General features: G+C 45.4%; 1 protein-coding gene across 1 annotated transcript in view; it reads right to left on the reverse strand.

Moving 5' to 3' along the window:
- Positions 1-19,772, reverse strand: part of ADAMTS2 (ADAM metallopeptidase with thrombospondin type 1 motif 2) — a 274,332-nt gene that overhangs the window by 63,196 nt on the left and 191,364 nt on the right. Inside the window, exons 7-10 of the mRNA XM_006101903.3 lie at positions 11,414-11,519; positions 10,623-10,766; positions 10,102-10,234; positions 8,798-8,911 (exon numbers count right to left, since the gene is read on the reverse strand). Coding sequence (XP_006101965.1) covers positions 8,798-8,911; positions 10,102-10,234; positions 10,623-10,766; positions 11,414-11,519 — 497 coding nt within the window. The remainder of the gene's footprint in view (positions 1-8,797; positions 8,912-10,101; positions 10,235-10,622; positions 10,767-11,413; positions 11,520-19,772) is intronic.

Below are 19,772 nucleotides of genomic sequence, written 5' to 3' on the forward strand. Positions count from 1 at the left end.
TTACATGCAATAAACAGCAATTATTCAAGAAAAATGACCTTACATATAATAACATTACATGCAATAAAAACTAATATTTCAAGAATAAAAGGATTTTAAGTATAATAATATTACCAAAACTGTACTAACATAGTTGTAGGAAATATTAAAAATCTGCAAATAACAGGATTACTTCTATTACATTCTAGAATATTTTTTTTCTCTGGCTTATTTTTGTTCATCAGTTTATGTTGTTCATTATATTACACAAAAGAGTGAGATCATATGATATTTATCTTTCTCTGACTTGCTTATTTCACTTAGCATGATACTTTTAAAGTCTATTTTGTCGGATATGAGTATTGCCACTCCAGCTTTTTTTTCTTTTCCATTTGCATGGAAATTTTTTTCCCATCCCTTCACTTTCATCCTGTGTGTGTCTTTTGTTTTGAGGTGGGTCTCTTGTAGACAACATATAGTTGGGTTATGTTTTTGTATCCATTCAGCTACCCTACACCTTTTGATTGAAGCATTTAATCCATTACATTTAGGGTTATTATTGAGAAGTACTAATTTATAGCCATTTTAATTCTGTATGGCTAGGTTTCTCTCTCTGTTTCTTCTTCTCAGCAATCCCTTACAGCAATCCCTTTAGCATTTCTTGTAATGCTGGTATGGTGGTGATAAACTCCTTTTTTTGGTCTGGGAAGCTCTTTATTTGACCATCTATTTTGAATGATAGCCTTGCTGGATATAGTAATCTTGGTCTCAGATCCTTGCTTTCAATTACCTTGAGTACTTCATGCATTCCCTTCTGGCCTGTAGAGTTTCTGATGAGAAATCAGGTGTCAGCCTTACGGAAACTCCTTTGTAAGTAACAGTTTTATTTTCTCTTGCTGCCTTTAAGATTCTCTCTTTATCTTCAATTTTTTTGCATTTTAATTATGATGTATCTGGGCAAGGGTCTGTTTGGGTTCTTCTTGTTTGGGGTCCTCTGTGCCTCCTAAACTTGTGTGACTTTTTCCTTTACCAGGTTAGGGAAGTTTTCTACCATTATTTCTTCAAACACCTTCTCTATTCCTTTCTCCCTTTCTGCCTCTTCTGGCACACCTACTATTCTAATACTAGAGGCTCGGTGCATGAAATTCGTGTGCGGTCATGGTCCCTAGGTGTGGCCTGTGATCAGGACCATCTTCCCTGGCTGCCCGCAGCTGACCCTGTATCCCGCCGCCATGCACCCCCGGTTTCTTGTTCACCATCGGTGGGTGCCTGGCCAGCCCTTTTATGCCTCTGCTCCTCCTACCAGTCTCTATGTGGTCTCCACCTTCGGTCCTCATTGTGTATCAGGGTTCTCTCCTGTGAGTTTTCCATCGATTATTCAGGAAGCTTTTCCATATTTCAGTTGTAATTCCAGCTTGTTCCTGGGAGCATGCCCATGCAGCATCCTCCTACTCTCACATCGATGTTTTTTCTCTCTCTCCCTCTCCCTTCCTTTCTCTCTAAATAAGATCAATAAGAAAATTTTTAAAAAGAAATCAATAGCATTTTTATACACCAATAGGAAACTATCAGAAAGAAAAATTTTAAAAAATCCCAATTACAATTGCATAAAGAATATCTAGGAATAAATTTAACAAAGGAGGTGGAAGACCCATACTAGAAAAATTAAGACACTGAAGAAAAAAAAATGAAGATACAAAAAATGGAAACACATTCCATGCTCATGTATAGGAGGAATGAACATGATTAAAATGTCTATATTACCCAAAGCAATCTATAGATTCAATGCAATCCGTCTCAAAATTGGAGTGACAAAAATGTTCTAAAATTTGATGGCTGTGATAATACAATATCAGATGTATCATTAACTAATATGTTCTCCCATACAGTGGATTTCCTTTTCATTATGATGGTGGTTTCTTTTGCTGGGCAGAAGATTTTATTTTGATGTAGTCCCATTTGTTTATTTTCTTCTTAGTTTCCTTTGTCCAAGGAGATGTATCCATACACATATTGCTATGTGAGATGCCTGAGATTTTACTGCCTATGTTTTCCTCTAAGATTTTTATAGTTTTATGACTTTCATTTAAGTCTTTTATCCACCTTGAGTTTATTCTTGTGTATAGTGTAAGTTGGTAGTCTAGTTTCATCTTTTTGCTTGTGTCTGTCCAGTTTCCCCAGCACCTTTTGTTGAAGAGATTGTCTTTACTCCATTGTATGGTCTTGCCTCCTTTGTCAGATATTAATTGACTATAATGGTGTGGTTCAATTTCTGGGATCTCTGCTCTGATTCATTGGTCTATATGCCTGTCTTTGTGCCAGTACCAGGCTGTTTTGGTTATAATGGGTTTGTAGTATAGTTTGATATCCAGTATTGTGATTCCCTCCTACTTTGTTCTCTCTCAAGATTGCTTGCAGCTATTCAGGGTCTTTTATGGTTCTATATACAGTTTTGGAGTATTTGTTCTAGCTCTGTGAAGTATGCTATTGGTATTTTAATAGGAATTGCCTTGGATCTGTAGATTGCTTTGGGTAGTATAGACATTTTAATGATGTTCCTTCTTCCAATCCATGTACATGATATACACTTCCATTTGTTTGTATCTTTCTCTATTTCTTTTTTCAATGTCCTATAGTTTTCCAAGTATACGTCTTTTACCTCCTTGGTTAAATTTATTCCTAGTTATCCTATTTTTGTTGTTGTTGTAATGGTAAATGAGATTGTTTTTTTAGTTTCTGTTTCTGAGAGTTCATTGTTGGTGTATAAAAATGCCATTGATTTGTGAATGTGGATACTGCTACCTTGCTGAATTCACTTAAGTCTAGTAGTTTCCTGGTGGTTTTTTATGTACAAAATCATGTCATCTGTGATTGACAGTTTTACTTCCTCCTTTCCAATTTAGATGCCTTTTTTTTTAGGGCATTACCTGTAAAAAAATTATGTTTATTTTGGCAAATAGTACAGAACGACATCCCAAGAAGATATATTCTTAGTGTGAGGTTTAAAAACTGAGGTTGGATAAAGAAGAGAGAGTGACATTGGTAGGCAGTCTTTGATCAGTAAAATATCCTTTAAGTAGATGAAAAAAAATCTATATTATACGTTGGCCAAAAAGTTTCCACCAATTACAAACATATTCCCATTAATAAAAGTGTATGTGTGTGTGCATTTTTATTTTTATTTCTTTTTTCTTTTTTTATTGTTTAAAGTATTACAAATAGTAGTACATATGTCTCCTTTTTTCCCCAATTAACCTTCCCCCAGCCTCCCCTACCCCCTGGCACATGCCTTCACCCCCCTCCCAGTGTCTTGTGTCCATTGGTTATGCTTATATACATGCATATAAGTCCTTTGGTTGATCTCTTACCTCTCCCTGCCCCCCAACCCTCCCCAGCCTTCCTGCTGTTGTTTATCAGTCTGTTCAATGCTTCTGTATCTATTTTTGTTCATCAGTTTATAATGTTCTTTATTATCCATCATCGCTCACTCCAAAGTGCCCCTCACTCAACCATGGAAGGGAAGGGAAGACCCCACAGAAATGCTGGCTGGTGTCCTCCTCAGCTGAGGGAGCAGGGTGAAGCTGGCAGGCAAGAAAGAGAGGCCAGGTAAGGAAAGGCTGTGAACTGAATATTTGTATCATCCCATAATGCATATGTTGAAGACTGATCCCCACTGAGATGATATTAGAATGTGGGCCTTTGGAAGGTGATTCATTCATAAGGGTGAAGCCCTCAGGAATGACATTAATGCGTTTATAATAAGACATGAGAGAGATGCCTTTTCTTTCCAAAATGTGAGAAGACAGAGAGACAATGGCAGCCTGCAACCCTCACCAGAACCTGACAATGTGGGCACCCTGATGTCAGGCTTCAAGCCTCCAGAACTGTGAGGAGATATGTGTTGTTTTAAACCCCAGCATTTTTGTTAGAATAGCCCAAGCCAACGCAGATGAAGTGAGGGAGTACTCCTGGTACCTCTGAAGGCTATGACTGTGGTTGGGCCTCTAAGTTACTGGTGGCCATGGGAATCAAAGGCCAAGACAATGGAAGAGGCTACACAGTGGTCCCCTTGTTCCCACTGGACAAATTGGTGCCAGTATGTAAATGGGGAACTGGGCCCCACAAAACTCAGTCCCATAGTTCAATGGACCAGCTCCCTGTAGACCTGGGTCCAAATGACCAGAGGCAATGCAGGTGCATCAAGCAGAAAATGACAACTCAGCAAAAGTTGAGAAAGAAAGGAAAACACCATGACTCCACCACACAGAACCTGCTCCTCTGCACTTTTGGTTTATTTCCTCCTGGACGACTATGAGTACTAAACAGAGAGAAGTTACCCTGAATGAACATGCTTCTACTTTGATACCTCGGTGCTATTATGGGAGAAACAGTTTAATGTTATTAAAAGGCTATATAACATGTTTAAATGCTTACAAATATTTCATCCAGTAGAGATAGTTAAATATTTAAAAGCACAATTTTACGTGTCCTGAGTGAATTTGGAGCTTATCACAGAACCCCGGGACAACCTGACTGGGCTGTGTCATGGGCTAGGTCAGTGGTCAGCAAACTGCGGCTCAGCAAACCGCGGCTCGTGAGCCACAGGCGGCTCTGACCCCTTCAGTGTGACTCTTCCACAAAATACCAACTTCTGCGCATGGGTCACGAAGTTTCAATCGCACTGTACGTGCGCGCCCGCACATGGTATTTTGTGGAAAAGCCACACTGAAGGGGCCAAAGAGCCGCATGTGGCTCGTGAGCTGTGGTTTGTTGACCACGGTTCTAGGTACTCTGGACAGCGCTGACATACCTAGCAGGCCAGGAACACTGCCTAGTGGTTCTGGAAGCCTGAATGGCAGGCTTTCTGTTTCAGGAAGGGAATATTTAGCATTTCTGAACTGTTGAGGCCCTGGGTCTCCATTGTCCATCCATCAGCATGTCCCCAGTGGATACCATGTGCCAGGAGCTTGGGATGTGAGGATAAGCAAGTTGGGCACTTAGCTGACTCGCCCTAGGAAAGAATGGCACCAGGTCACACGGCGAGGAAGGAGGGACCCAGGGCTTGAACTCTGGGTATCCCTGGCACTATGCCTGTCTGCCAATTCTCAGCTATACAGGAAACATAAGCACAACACAGGAGCATCATGAGGACTTTGCATCAGGCATGTATCTCTGAAACAGTCCTCAGAAGTTCGTGAAAATTAGGGTGGCTGATGCTTCCCCAGGGTGCTTTATGTGGACACAAGAGCACATAGAGGAAGGACCCTTTCCTGCCGAGACACACTGAGGCAGAAGCACCTGGCTGGGCCTGCCTTCCTCCTGTTGCCTTGACCCTGGCTCTGGCAGGGAGGGCAAGATGAAGCCACCAGCCTGGCCTGCGGGGCATATCCACCTGGGAGGACCCTTTGTACTTTGGCCTGGCCTTGCCTCCACGGTACATGCATATAGGCTTCATGGCTGAAAGCCAAGCCCATCAGAGAGCAGATCTGAGCCAGGTCTCCAGTACACTGGACAGGGCAGCACACCAAGCAGGCACAGGAAACACTTAGGTCAGTTAGTCCTTCCCTCTCTCCCACAATCACCCAACCTTCCTGGGAGCCACATGTGTTAACCATGCCTTTTATTTTCTGGACCAGAAGCCCATTGCAGGAGGATTCCTGCAAGAACAGGGCTTCCTTGGGCCGATCGCACCGCCAAGCCCCGCTGTCCAGGGCCACTCACGGGGGTCCCGGCTGGGGGCGAGGCTTAGACAGCTCGTTCGCTCCACTAAGCCCTGCTGCACAGGGCCGCTCACGGGGGTCCCGCGGGGCTTAGGCGGCTCGCCAAACATGGGGGTCCCAGCCGGCGGCGGGGCTTAGGCGGCACACGGGGGCCCGGATGGCGGCTCGCACTGGCCCGCCCTGCCTGCAGTATGCAAATTAGCCACCATCTTTGTTGGCGGTTAATTTGCATATCACGCTGATTAGCCAATGGGAGGCGTAGCAAAGGTACGGTCAATTACCATGTTTGTCTATTATTAGATAGGATTCTGATACTGTGACATCTGGGGCCTTGCTGATTCTGGAGGGGCTGCCCCTCCCGGGGTTGGCTAGTTCCTAGAGATAGTGAACTACTAACCTGAGAACATGCCTTCATATGCAAACCACCTAATCCAGAGCTCCCAACCCAACCACCTCCTCTGCAGGCTCTCACACTCTGGACCACTTGTCCTTATCACCCAAAGACAAGTGCCAGAGGGCTACAGGCAGCTTCTATGCCCCAGTGCCCATTGACATGTTCACACTAGCCAATCCTAAGCCTGCTTACCCAAATTCAGTGTCCACTGTTTCTTCCTGTGGAAACCACAGTTCCCATGTCCCTCTGCTTCCTGATCCACTCTGCTGCTTTCTGCTGTCTTCCCCCTCTTCCCTGTGGCATGCTAGGGGATGGGGGTGGGACACTCCTTTTGAGATCTGTGAGGAAAAACTCCCTTTTCAATAACAATCATCTCCTGCTGGCTTTACTCTATCTGAAGTTTTCAATTAATATACTAACTTTCAAATACCATGCTCCTCTTATTTGCTATGCTCCCCTCAGCACAGTCCACTAAACACACGCTCTCTGCCTGGAGTGCTGCTCCCACTTCTCTATACCCTTGGGCTTCAGTGGGGGTCACTGACTGAATGTCTCCCTGAGCTCCCTGACAGGCCACTCCTCATCCCTGTCTTCACTATCATGTCACCACTGCTTCTTCACATTCATGGCCAATGCCCACAGCCAACGGGTACCATGGAGGTGGAGCAGGCCTGATACATGGAATGAATGAGCGAATGAATTAATAAATGGATGGGTGCATGATCGGGTCTGGAGAGGGACGCGGGAAGTTGGCCAGCCAGGGAGGGACCACGGGAGGGCTCCAGGGCATGTCCAGCCTGTATTGCTCAGTGTCAATTGGCTGGATCTCAGCAGCAAGGTAACCTACTGGTTGGAGTGTCTGCCCCCTGGTGGTCAGTACACATCATAGCGAGCGGTTGAGCTGCCTTAGCATATCATTAGCATATTATGCTTTGATTGGTTGAACGGCCCACTGGCCTACTGGACACTTAGCATATTAGGCTTTTATTATATAGGATATTCCACCTCCAACTTCTAAGAATTCATTAAGTCTGGGGGCACAGCCAAATCACCTGGGCATCTCTTAAAAATACCAAGTCCTAGGTCAGTGATGGCGAACCTTTTGAGCTCGGCGTGTCAGCATTTTGAAAAACCCTAACTTAACTCTGGTGCCGTGTCACATACAGAAATTTTTTGATATTTGCAACCATAGTAAAACAAAGACTTATATTTTTGATATTTATTTTATATATTTAAATGCCATTTAACAAAGAAAAATCAACCAAAAAAATGAGTTTGCATGTCACCTCTGACACGCGTGTCATAGGTTCTCCATCACTGTCCTAGGTCTTCAAACAAAATATGCTTGTGAATGTTCACAGCAGCACATTCACAAATGCCAGAAGGTGGAGTCAACTCAAATGCTCACTGATGGACAAACAGATCCACAGAATGTGGTCCATTTAGACAGTGGGACATTACACAGCCACAAAAAGGTATGAAGCACTGACACAGGCCACAACATGGAACCTTGGAAACGTTATGCTGAGTGAAAGATGACAGATATACTAGTAAAAGGCCACATAATATATGATTCCAGTTATAAGAAATTCCAGAATAGGCAAATACACAGAGACTGAGAGTATATCAGTGGTTGCCAGGGGCTGGAGAGAGGAAGGGAATGGAGACTCAATGCTTAATGGGGTCTTCTTTTGGGGTGGTGAAAAAGTTCTGGAACTATAAAGTAGTGATGTAACTAAACATCTCTGAATCGTATACTTTAAAGTGGTTAAAATAGCACGTTTTATGTTACTTAGATTTCACCATAATTTAAAAAATAGCAAAAACAGTTCCCGATCCTTATTGCAAACCAAAACCTGAAGAGGGGTAGACCTGGGAGTCTGTAGATTTAAGAAGCTCCACCACAAACAAAATAAAATTAAGCAGAATTTAAGACCCACCTGGAAGAACCTCAGGCTCAGCCTATCTGGGGACTTTTCAGGCCTGGGTTGGGGGAACCTGCATTGGAGTCCACGACCCTCCCACACAGAGTAGGTATACACAGCTTCAGTGGGTTGAGCCCTGCTGGGCTGTGACCCAGGTTTAGGCACATCTGCAAAAGCCAGCCCCGTTGCAAGTGACTGGCTGAGAGGTAGGTATGAGACTTCATCGAAGGCGATGAGAATTAGGCTGTGAGTTAGGAGACAAAGTACTGGGAGAGAAAAGCCTGTTTTTCTGGCAATTTGCTGGAGGTGAGAAGTGGGCCTGGGAGGATGGCAGGTGATGGTGGGTGACCACTGAGCAACCTCAAGGGACAAGTTGGCCCTCTAAGGGGCAAACACCAAATTCTAGAGTCTAAGCCTGAAGCTAGGCCTGGGGAACCAGCAGCCACCTGACTCCAATGTTGGCCTCAAGGTGAAGTGACCCAGTCACGCACAGTGTGCAGGGGGGACTAAGTCTGCTGGAATCCCCCAACTGCTCCTCAGAGGAGGGAGTTCTCTAGGCAGAAGGTTGAAGCACAGACAGGTGCTCTGAGACATCAGGTTTGCTCTGAAAATAAAAAACAGTGTGTGGGAAGCACAAGGGCAGAAGCTTGGAGAATGAGTCATGTGGGGATTATTAGAAAGGAGGCAGGAAAAGCCCCCATCTCCACCCCAAGGGCTCTGAAGGGACTGTCCCTGGATATCTGAGCGTGTCATGGGGTCTGCCGTCTGCCCTGACTCACCTTGCCAGGTGCACACATGGTCCCATCCAGTGGGGGGCCCTTCTTGGTCTTGCAAAAGTAGGGATTGTCAGGGTGGCTGCACCACAGCTGCTTGCAGGGATCGAAGGTCCGGAACTGGAAGAGAACACCAGCCACTGGTCAGGGTGCTTCCCACTGTGGGGACCCTATTCCCCAGAGACCTCTTGGACAGCTATGCAACTGGCACAGCTTGACTGCCTGTGATAGGCTTGTGTGGCCAGCGGGTGCCCTGAATTCCATGTGATTCTGAGGCCATGATAATCTCGAGAGTACAGCCGCTAATTCAAGTCTCTGTGGGATACTGTCCTCCCCGGCCTTCAACCCTTGTTTGCTGCAGCCCCCATGGACCCTGGACAGACTGGGGAGCCAGTGAGCCTGGCGTGAGGGCTGGGTGGGCATCTCTCTGGCCCAGGAGCTGTCACTACAGGGCCCTAAGGGCACCCCCTGTTCCCCTGCTATGAACACTCCACCTCTTGAATTTCTCCTGAAGCCCTCTCCTCTGTTCCTGTCTTTGCTCCAGCCTTGTCCTCTGGATCTCTTTCCTGACCTTTCTGCTTCCTATCCTGATAGCCCTTCCTCCAGGACATCCCTGAGGGATACAGCTGAAACTCAGACCTAGCCATGCTCTCCCTCTTCAAACTTTTACAGAGCTCCCCATTGCCCACCACCTTCCTTAGGCCAACATGCAAGAGGTTAGACAGCCTCATCAGTACCCAGATCCACCACCTGCTCACTGTGTGGCCTTAGGCAGTTTACCTAACTTCTCCGGGCCTCAATTTCCTCATCTGTAAAGTGGAATACTTTGCTTACTTCCTACATGGAGGTGGGATGAGCATTGAGTCAGACACTAATATACACCACTGCTCTTGCCATACTGTCTCAAACCTGGTGGGCCTCGATCAGCAGATACACTCAATTTTGATGACCTGTGTTGATGCTAATGGCTTTGTCTTGGCATTCAACCCTGGGGAACAATTGGTTGCTCCTCAGCATGCTATGTTCCTGCACCTTTAGGCCTTTGCACATGTGATTTCTGCCTTCTGGAATGCCCTGTCCTCCCATTCAACCTTTACACCTTGCTTCTTCCTAGGGAAGTCCTCTTGAATTCTGCAGACCACACAGGGGCCACACCATGCCCCCACCATCCCTTGATGCTCCCCAGGTTACAGCCCTTGTCAGCTGTGTGCTCCCTGCCCAGGACCAAGTCTAGATGGGCAGGGTGGGCACTGTGTGTGACTGGGTGCAGAGGGAGATGTTGCCCCCAGGGTGCCGGCTCCGACACTCACCGCGGTGCACATCATGTAGCCCAGGCCGAAGTCGAAGCGGCACTGCTCGTTCATGGAGTAGTGCAGCCCAGGAAGCTGGGGCAGCGCTGGCCAGTCGTGGGCGAAGGGGTCATCCCGCAGGCAGTCATAGGAGCTGTGAGGGGACACGTGGGCACTGCAAGCTGCCTTCAGCCGGACTGGCCATCCAGTCTGTGGGGCTGCTGAGGCCCCTTCTGGAGCTGTGATGATGGGCCTGTCTGCACACCTCAGCTCTCAGCTGGGCTGCCTCAGTTTCCCTGCTGCATCCCTGTTTCTTTGTGTGAACTACCCAGGACCTGATTTGCCCAGATCCCAAGTGTCCTTTAAAGGTGCTCCCCAACAGTGGGATCCCCCACACTGACCTGCACTGCTCTTTCCCTCTCACCTCCCCTGTACCTCAAATTGGAGGACCCAAGGTCTGGGAGTTTGCATTGGGCCCAGGAACACTGGGACACGCACCCCAGGGTTTCAGGTTGTCCTTGGGGGACACGGGTGGTACTCACTGCAGGTAGTGGCTCAGCTCTTGCTGGCTGCAGCGGGACCAGTGGAAGCGGTGGAAGGCTGCCTGCACCAGGGGTGCCATGATGCTGCCCAGACGTACCTCGTCGCCACAGCGGTTGCCCTGCCCATCGTGTTCCATGCCTAGCCTATTCAGGGAGCCAAGGCAGCCTCATTGGACCCTCACCTGGCTGCACTAACCTGTCAGCTCTACCCCTCCCAAATGCTGGGAGGGCCCCCCAACCTCCCTCCACTGGGCCCTCCTGGACCTTGGCTGTTTTGGTCTGCCCTAAGCCAGGTGATACCAAGTTTCCATTGGTAGAATCTGAAAGGCAGGGGCACACTGGGGAGATGGCATCCAGCAGCATGCCCCTCAGTGTCCTGTCCCCAAGGCAGGGGGCTGTGACATGAGATCGCAGTGGAGCCCAGCTCTCCGGGTATCTTCTTGGCACACTCCCCACACAGGCCCGGCAGCCCTGTGGCACTTCCCATCAGTATCTGTCCAGCCTGGAGATTTAGGTGGTGCCTGGGGCATGTTCCAGGGCCTGCCTCCCTCAAAGCCTCAGTTATTCATCTGTAAAGTGGGGTAATCCAGGGAAGATCCCCAGCACCCACTCAGCTCTTTCTTTGTTATGTTTCCTTAATAGAAAGTGAACATTGGGTCTGCCCTATGCAGTGCTGGGAGGACAGGCCATCATATCTTTTTCATATGGGTCTGTGCCTCTCAGGGTTCAGAGAAGTGGGGTCCCTCAAACCCCAACCGTCCCCAGATAACCAGGACTGTGAGGCCACTTACACGTGGCCGGTCTCGTGGGCTACCACAAACGCCGAGGAGAAGCCGTCCTCATGGTTCAGGGTGCAACTGCGAACGGGGTGGCACATCCCGGTGACAGGAGCATAGCCTGGGAGGAGACAAAGGGTGGCTCCAGCTCCCAGTGACCTCACCATCCCCAAATGAGCAGAGTTGACTGCTCCAGGCTGGCACAGCTCAGAAGACTCTCACCCCAGGCAGCAGGCCTCAGTTCTGCCCCAGTTCCCCAAGCCCAGATCTCACCTGGGAGAACTTTCTGCCACCTGGGCACCCTCCCACTTGCCATTCTCTTGCACACAACCTCCCACCTTCCAACTTTGCTGGGTGACCCATAAGACCCCAGCTAGACCTACTTCCATAAGACACAGAGGGCTGCAGCGAGGGTGGTCCTCAAAGCTGCTCAGAGGCAGAGCCAGGCAATGAATACTAATGTGCCACCCTGCCCTGCTGGCCACAGAGGGGATGAGCCAAGTAGACTGAGGGCACGCAGCTATAACTCAGCTAACTCTGAGCTTTGGCTGAGAAGATTCTGAGCCACATTCCTACCAAAGGGTCCCCTCCATCAGGAGTCTAAGGGAAAGGTGCACCCAGAGATGGAAGGCAGAGAGTGGGAGGGGTGGTGGTAGCAGGGCACATCCCCCCTGACATTGATGCACAGTGACCCTCCAGCCACCCCACCCAGTCAAACGGCTTTGAAAGACACTGAATTCACAGATAACAGGGAGGAGATGCAGTGCATTTTGCCAGTCCATTGACACTGTGTGGCCCTGTGGAGACCCACAGAAAGCAAGGCAGGGCTGAGGAACAAGGAGGGTGGGAAAGCCTGCGGAGGAGGACTGAGCCCTGCTGGGTTGAGCCTAGTCACTGGGTTTCTTCAGTAGTCCCAGGGAAGCCTCCAGAACCAACTGCACAACCACTGACAGGGAGGAGGTGGGTGGGACGCCCTACCCCATCTAAAACAGCAAAACCAGAAAATGGGGCCTGCTGTTTGGCCCTGGGCAAGATAAAGAAGTGCATACAGAGCTTCCTATGCCAAGTGGGGTCTCTGCTATGATACCTGGGTGGTTTGAGAGGCCCACAAAGCCAGGGGCCCCAGCTCTAGGAGCCCTGATCTAGTCTCACTCCCCTCAACCCCCATGGGGAGATACCAGGACAATTTGTCCAAAGAGGAAAGTTGAGAAGAAGGGAAGAAAGTGTGATTTTAAACTTGTCTGTACAAGTACAGAAATCTTTTTCACTTGGAATAAACAAGAAAATCTGTATCTTCAAGTATTTTTTGCTCTGTGGATTTTGAGATAATTGTTCTTGAATCAGGATGCCAGAGCAAAACTTGGGAGATCTTCCCTGTCCTTTGTATACAAACCTTGCCTATGAATGTGCCTTGTGCAAGTATTTCTCACTCACCTTGCTTAGCATTATGTGAGCCTTTATGATCTGAAGATTTGAAAAAGTATCTTTATCTTTATATTCTTCCCTTTTATTTAGCTGCTGTTCTCTCTTTCTGGAAATCTTAGATACATATTGGACCTCCTGAATTGTCTATATCTCCTAACTTTTCTCTCATATTTTAATATTTTTGGATGCCTTTGACTTTTTACTTCAGCTTTTGAATTTTCTATTTTACCCATCATATCTTTAATTTCATAAAAACTCTTCTTCATTTTCTAATTCTTCTTAGCAACCTGTTCTGGGTTTATGGGCATATTTTTCTAAACATTCTTGGAATATTACTTTTTAAAAAGTTCTTTTTCATTTTCTAAATTATCTGTTTCCTCTGGAGTCAGTTTTCTGATTTTGTTTTTCAATATGGTCCATTTTTTTAATGTCTAATAATCCTTAGCTGTCCTTTCACATTTTTACTTATTTATTTATTTATTTATTTATTTATTTATTGGGGGGACTAATTTTATTGTATGATAATTTTTAAAACAAATGAAAATAAAAACACATACAGAATCTCTTCTGGGGGGTGGTGGGGTTCTGGCTACAGATGTTTATGGCTTCCCATAAGGGGTGAAGGGAAGAGAAGGAAAAAGGTTTGCTTTGTAAAGACCAGCCTGCTTATAAGTCCTTCATGTGCTTCTCAGATGTCATTCAGACAAACTGACCCTCCACTTCCTTTAGTCACTCCAATCTGTTGATCCTTTCACATATTTATTTTATTTTTAAAATATATTTTTATTGATTTCAGAAAGAAAGGGAGAAGGAGACCAAGCCCCCAGGAATCTAACTGTGACCTCCTGGTTCATACTCAACCACTGAGCAACACCAGCTGGGCTCCTTTCACTTTTTTTTTATCCTCATTCAAGGACATTTTTTCTATTGATTTTTAGAGAGAGTGGAAGAGAAAGGGAGAGACAGAGAGAAACATTGATGTGAGAGAGAGACATCAGTTGGTTGCCTCCTGCATGCCCCCTACCAGGGCCAGGATACTGCAACCGAGGTATGTGCCCTTGACTGGAATCGAACCCAGGACCCTTCAGTCCACAGGCCAACACTCTATCCACTGAACTAAACCAGCGAGGGCTTCTTTCATATTTTTAAATGAAGGATGAGGTCACTTAATATTAAAGCTTCCTCTCCTATGGGACAGTTTCCTCTCCTGTGGAACAGCTCTGCTTCCCATTAGCGCTCTTGCCTGGACGACAAGACTGACAGAGTGCTCTATTAATCAGCTGTAGACCTTGAAGGGGTGAGAGCAACCCCTTGATCTGTGCTCAATGGGCTGGAGTCACATTCCCTGTTCCCACCTGCGTCCCATTGTGGTGCTGAAAGGGAGCCACTCTAGCGTCAGAGATAATTTATTAACAGAAATGAATCTTAGCCAGACCAGCATCACTGGAGAAGTCTCCCTAGTAATGCAAATATGGGCAAGTGGTCAGCACAGAGAGTGGAATGAGAAGCAGAGAAGTGCATGTAATAATTCAGGGAAGAAAGTGGTGAGAGGAATAAGTATAAATATGCTTGTGTTTATGAGAAGGATTACTGGAATGATCAACCAGAAACTAATAAAAATGACTATCCATAGAGGATGAGGTGGGTGAAATGAGTCCACTCCTCTGAATAATTATCCTATATAATAAAAGCCTAATATGCTAAGTGTCTGGTCGACTGGTCGGTCATTCAACCAATCAAAGTGTAATATGCTAGTGATATGCTAAGGCCACTCAACCACTTGCTATGATGTGCACTGACCACCAGGGGCCAGACAGTCGACTGGTTGAGCAGTCGCTATGACATCCACTGACCACCAGGGAGCAGACTCTCTGACTGGTAGGTTAGCTTGCTGCTGGGGTCTGGCTGATCGGGACTGAGTGATACGGGCCTGGACACGCCCTGGAGCCCTCCCGCATCCCTCCCTGGCCCCGACCATGCTCCAGTGGCATCCCTTGACCTGGCCTGTGCCCTCTTGCAATCCGGGACCGCTTGGGGATGTTGGAGAGCCAGTTTTAACCTGATCCTGGCCAGGACAAGGGACCCCACTGGTGCACAAATTTGTGCACTGGGCCTCTAATTTTTATATAGATTGCTCAAGTTCTTTCTTTTGAAGTGCAACAAATGTCTATAAAAATGCACAAGTAATAAGGATACAACTAGAGAATTATCACAGTGATCACACCCACATGGGCACCTACCTGGTCATGAAATAAAACTGTACTCACACTGCAGAAGCCCCTTCTTGGGACTCCCCTCCTTCCCTAACTTTTAACAACACAGATCAGTTTTGCCCACTTACAAAGCTGAAGTAAATGGAATCCTAAGTATATATTCTTCTCTGTCAAGCTTTTCACTCAGCATTCCATGTGTGAGATTCATCTCCAGTGTGGTATGTACCTGTAGTTCTGATTACTGTGTGAATACATCTTCATCTGCTTCCTGTTGATGGATTTAAGTAACTCCGTGTTTAAGAGTTATTGTAAGTAATGCTGCCCTGAATGTTCCTGCATCATCTTTCGGTGCACACGTGTTTGCACTTCTGGTGGGAGCATATCTGGGAGTGTCACTGCAGGGTGGGTTTTTGTTCAGCTTTAAACAATACTGCTGAACAGTTTTCCAAAGTAGCTGCACCAATTTATATTCCTACCAGAGGAGTATGAAAATGCATATCCCCATCCTCAGCAAGATGAAAGATTTTCAGTCTTTTTTATTTTAGCCATTCTATTAGGCGTGTTCTGGATTTTGGTTGTGGTTTTGATTGAATTTCCCTAATGTCAACTGAGACTGAACATCTTTTCATATATTTATGAATCATTCATGTTTTGTTAAGAGCCTGAGAAAGTCTCTTGCCAATGTTCCACTAGGTTGTTTGATTATTATTATCATTGACATTGTCTTATTGATTTGTCAGAGTTCATATATTTCAGATATAAGTTCTTTATTAGATACAGGATATGTATTATGAATATTTTCCCTCAATGGATTAATGATGTCATTTTTTAGTGCAGAGATTCATTTGTATTTTATTTATTTATTTATTTATTTATTTATTTATTTATTACTTTTATTTATTTATTTAATTTTTATTTAATTTTTATTCTTGAGCGCACACATGGACTGGAATTCATACATTCCATTCATAACTTTCTTGCCAGCAGGAGAAGGGAGGACAAAGCCAGAGAGTTAGTGACTAAAGGCAAAGAAGAAAGAGAGTCTGCTTGTAGCTGTGACTGTGATCTTCCAATGGCCAGATGCATGAGCACATGAGCAATTCACCCAGTAGCCTGGGGCTGTCTGCATAGGACTGGGGTGCTGCTAGAGCCTTGAGGTTGCTCCATTTCACAGTAGACCTTTATGGTTGTGGCTGGAAAAGGTGCCATGGAGTGGTGAGAGTCAGAGACAGCCAGGGTATCTTTGGGCAACAGAAGCACCCCAAAGGTTGCTTGTGTAGTAGGTTTTTAATTTTTAAAAAATATTTATTTATTATTATTTTTTTATTGTTTAAAGTATTACATATAGTATTACATATGTCTCTTTTTCCCCCCAATGACTTCCTCCCGGTCACCTCCACCCCCAGCATATACCCTCACCCCCTTAGTGTCTGTGTCCATTGGTTATGCTTATATGCATGCATACAAGTACTTTGGTTGATCTCTAAACCCCTGCTCCCACCTTCCCACTGAAGTTTGAAAGTCTGTTCAATGCTTCTCTGTCTCTGTATCTATTTTTGTTCATCAGTTTATGATGTTCATTATATTCTGCAAATGAATGAGATCATGTGATATTTATCTTTCTCTGACTGGCTTATTTCGCTTAGCATAATGCTCTCCAGGTCCATCCATGCTGTTGGGAATGGTAAAAGTTCTTTCTTTTTTACAGCAGCATAGTATTCCACTGTGTAGATGTACCACAGTTTTTTTTTTTAATACAAAGATGAAATTTTATTTTGCCAATCTAACACATATCAATAACTACTTGGTTTTTTATTTCATTATATATTTATTTTTATGTTTTTATTTTTTCAATTAAATCTATATTGTTCAGATTATTAAAGTTGTCCCTCTTTTTTCCACCCATAGCTCCCCTCCCACCCGGTTCCAACCCCACCCTCTGCCCTTACACCTCCCTCCCCCCCGTCCTCATCCATAGGTGTACGATTTTTTTCCAGTCTCTTCCCACACCCCCCACATCCCTTTCCCGCTGAGAATTGTCAGCCCACTCCCTTTCTATGCCCCCAATTCTATTATATTCACCAGTTTATTCTGTACATCAGATTTTTTATTCACTTGATTTTTAGATTCACTTGTTGATAGATATGTATTTGTTGTTCATAATTTTTATCTTTACCTTTTCCTTCTTCTTCCTCTTCTAAAAGAATACCTTTCAGCATTTCATATAATACTGGTTTGGTGGTGTGAACTCCTTTAGCTTTTTCTTATCTGTGAAGCTCTTTATCTGACCTTCAATTCTGAATGATAGCTTTGCTGGGTAAAGTAATCTTGGTTGTAGGTTCTTGGTATTCATCACTTTGAATATTTCTTGCCACTCCCTTCTGGCTTTCATAGTTTCTGTTGAGAAATCAGCTGACAATCTTATGGGTAATCCCTTGTAGGTAACTGTTTTTCTCTTGCTGCTTTTAAGATTCTCTCTTTGTCTTTTGCTCTTGGCATTTTAATTATGAGGTGTCTTGGTGTGGTCCTCTTTGGATTCCTCTTGTTTGGGGTTCTCTGTGCTTCCTGGACTTGTAAGTCTATTTCTTTCACCAGGTAGGGGAAGTTTTCTGTCATTATTTCTTCAAATAGGTTTTCAATATTTTACTCTCTCTCTTCTTCTGGCACCCCCATAATTCAGATGTTGGTATGCTTGAAGTTGTCCCAGAGGATCCTTACACTATCTTCATATTTTTGGATTCTTTTTCCTTTTTGCTTTTCTGGTTGGGTGTTTTTTACTTCTTCATACTTCAAATCTTTGACTTGATTCTTGTGATCCTCTTGTCTGCTGTTGGATCTCTGTATAATATTCTTTATTTCATTCAGTGTATGCTTAATTTCTAGTTGGTCCTTTTTCATATCCTCGAGGGTCTCACTAGATTTATCGAGGGTCTCACTAAATTTATCAGCGGTTTCTAGAAAATTCTTGAAAAACCTTATAAGTGTGGTTTTGAACTCTATATCCAGTAGTTTGCTTTCCTCCATTTCTGTCATTTGTGACCTGTTTCTTTGTCTCCGCATTTTGGCTGCTTCCCTGTGTTGACAGAGTGGCTTTCTGTGCTAGGTGTCTTATAGGGCCCAGTGGCTCAGCCTCCCCAATTACCTGAGGTGGACACTCTTGGTGCACCCCTTTGTGGACATTGTGCACAGTCTTGTTGTAATTAAGCCTTGATGGTAGGTATCACTGGGAGGAATTGACCTCCAGACCAATTGGCTGTGCGAATCAGCTGTGTCTATGGTGGGCAAACTTCTGTGCTGGAGACACCCTTCTGGGGCAAGACTTGCTTCAGTGGGGCTTTGGTGCTCACTGAGTCTGCCCCCTGAGTGTATCTCTTATGGATCTGAGGAGTTGTAATCTGGATGGTCCCACTCTGACCACTGGGTACACTGGCTCTTGGACCTCTAAGGAGGTGCTAATTTAGCCTCTGCCTGAGGCTACCCAGCAAGAGTTACAGAGAGATCTGCAGATTTCTCTTCTTTGTTTGGGGTTTGGAGGTGCCCAGATGAGGCCCAGCTGTGAAACAATACAAGTTGCTGTGGGGCCTTAGCCTTCTTTTGGATGTTCTGGGTCTCTCTGACCCAGCTGCAGTTTGTTAGGTAATTTTCAGATTTCAAAGGGCCAGGCCATTCATATGCAAAAGCCTCTGCACACAGCTTGGGTGGGGCGGGGTCTCAGGGAATCAACAGGGCAGAGCAAACAGGTATGGCTGATCCTCAGTCCTGCCCTAAGAGGTCCTGGGTCTCAGTGTCCTGGGGTAATCACTGCAAGCACCTCTGAGAGAAAGCCGCCCTTGAGTTCCGCCAGATGCCAGACAGTCCAGTTTCTCCCCATATGAGTCTGGGTCCCCAGAGACTCGCCCAGAACTGGAGTTCAGAAAAAGACAACTGCGTCTTCAGTTGCCAGCCCTTTCCGCATGCACCTCCGTACCTCTGCATTTTATTTCCGCACCTCCTCTGAGTCTCAGTGTGCTTTTCTCTTTCCTTCTAGTTGTAGAATTTCCACTCAGCCAGCCTTCCTGTGTTCTGGATGAAGTCCATTTTGTCTATGAGTTGTATTTTTGAAGTGGTTGTGTGAGGCAGCAATTTCCGGTGTTTACCTATGCCACCATCTTGGTTTCTCTCTCGTACCACAGTTTTTTAATCCACTCATCTACTGATGGGCACTTAGGTTGTTTACAAATCTTAGCTATTGTAAATTGTGCTGCTATGAACATCGGGGTGCATATGTCTTTTCTGATTGGTGTTTCTGATTTCTTGGGATATATTCCTAGAAGTGGGATTACTGGGTCAAGTGGAAGTTCCATTTTTAGTTTTTTGAGGAACCTCCATACTGTTTTCCACCATGGCTGCACCATTCTGCATTCCCACCAGCAGTGCAAGAGGGTTCCTTTTTCTCTGCATCCTCACCAGCACTTGCCATTTGTTTATTTGTTGATGATAGCCATTCTCACATGTGTGAGATGGTATCTCATTGTCATTTTGATTTGCATCTCTTGGATGATTAGTGACTTAGAGCATGTTTTCATATGTCTCTTGCCCTTCTGTATGTAAACTTTTGCAAGGTGTCTATTTAAGTCCTTTGCCCATTTTTTGATTGGATTGTTTATCTTCGTTTTGGTAAGATGTATGAGTTACCTATAAATTTTGGAGATTATAACATTGGCAAATGTGTTTTTCCATGCAGTGGGCTTCCTTGT

The sequence above is a fragment of the Myotis lucifugus genome, unplaced genomic scaffold (genome assembly GCF_000147115.1).
Source record: "Myotis lucifugus unplaced genomic scaffold, Myoluc2.0 scaffold_386, whole genome shotgun sequence".
NCBI lineage: Eukaryota > Metazoa > Chordata > Mammalia > Chiroptera > Vespertilionidae > Myotis > Myotis lucifugus.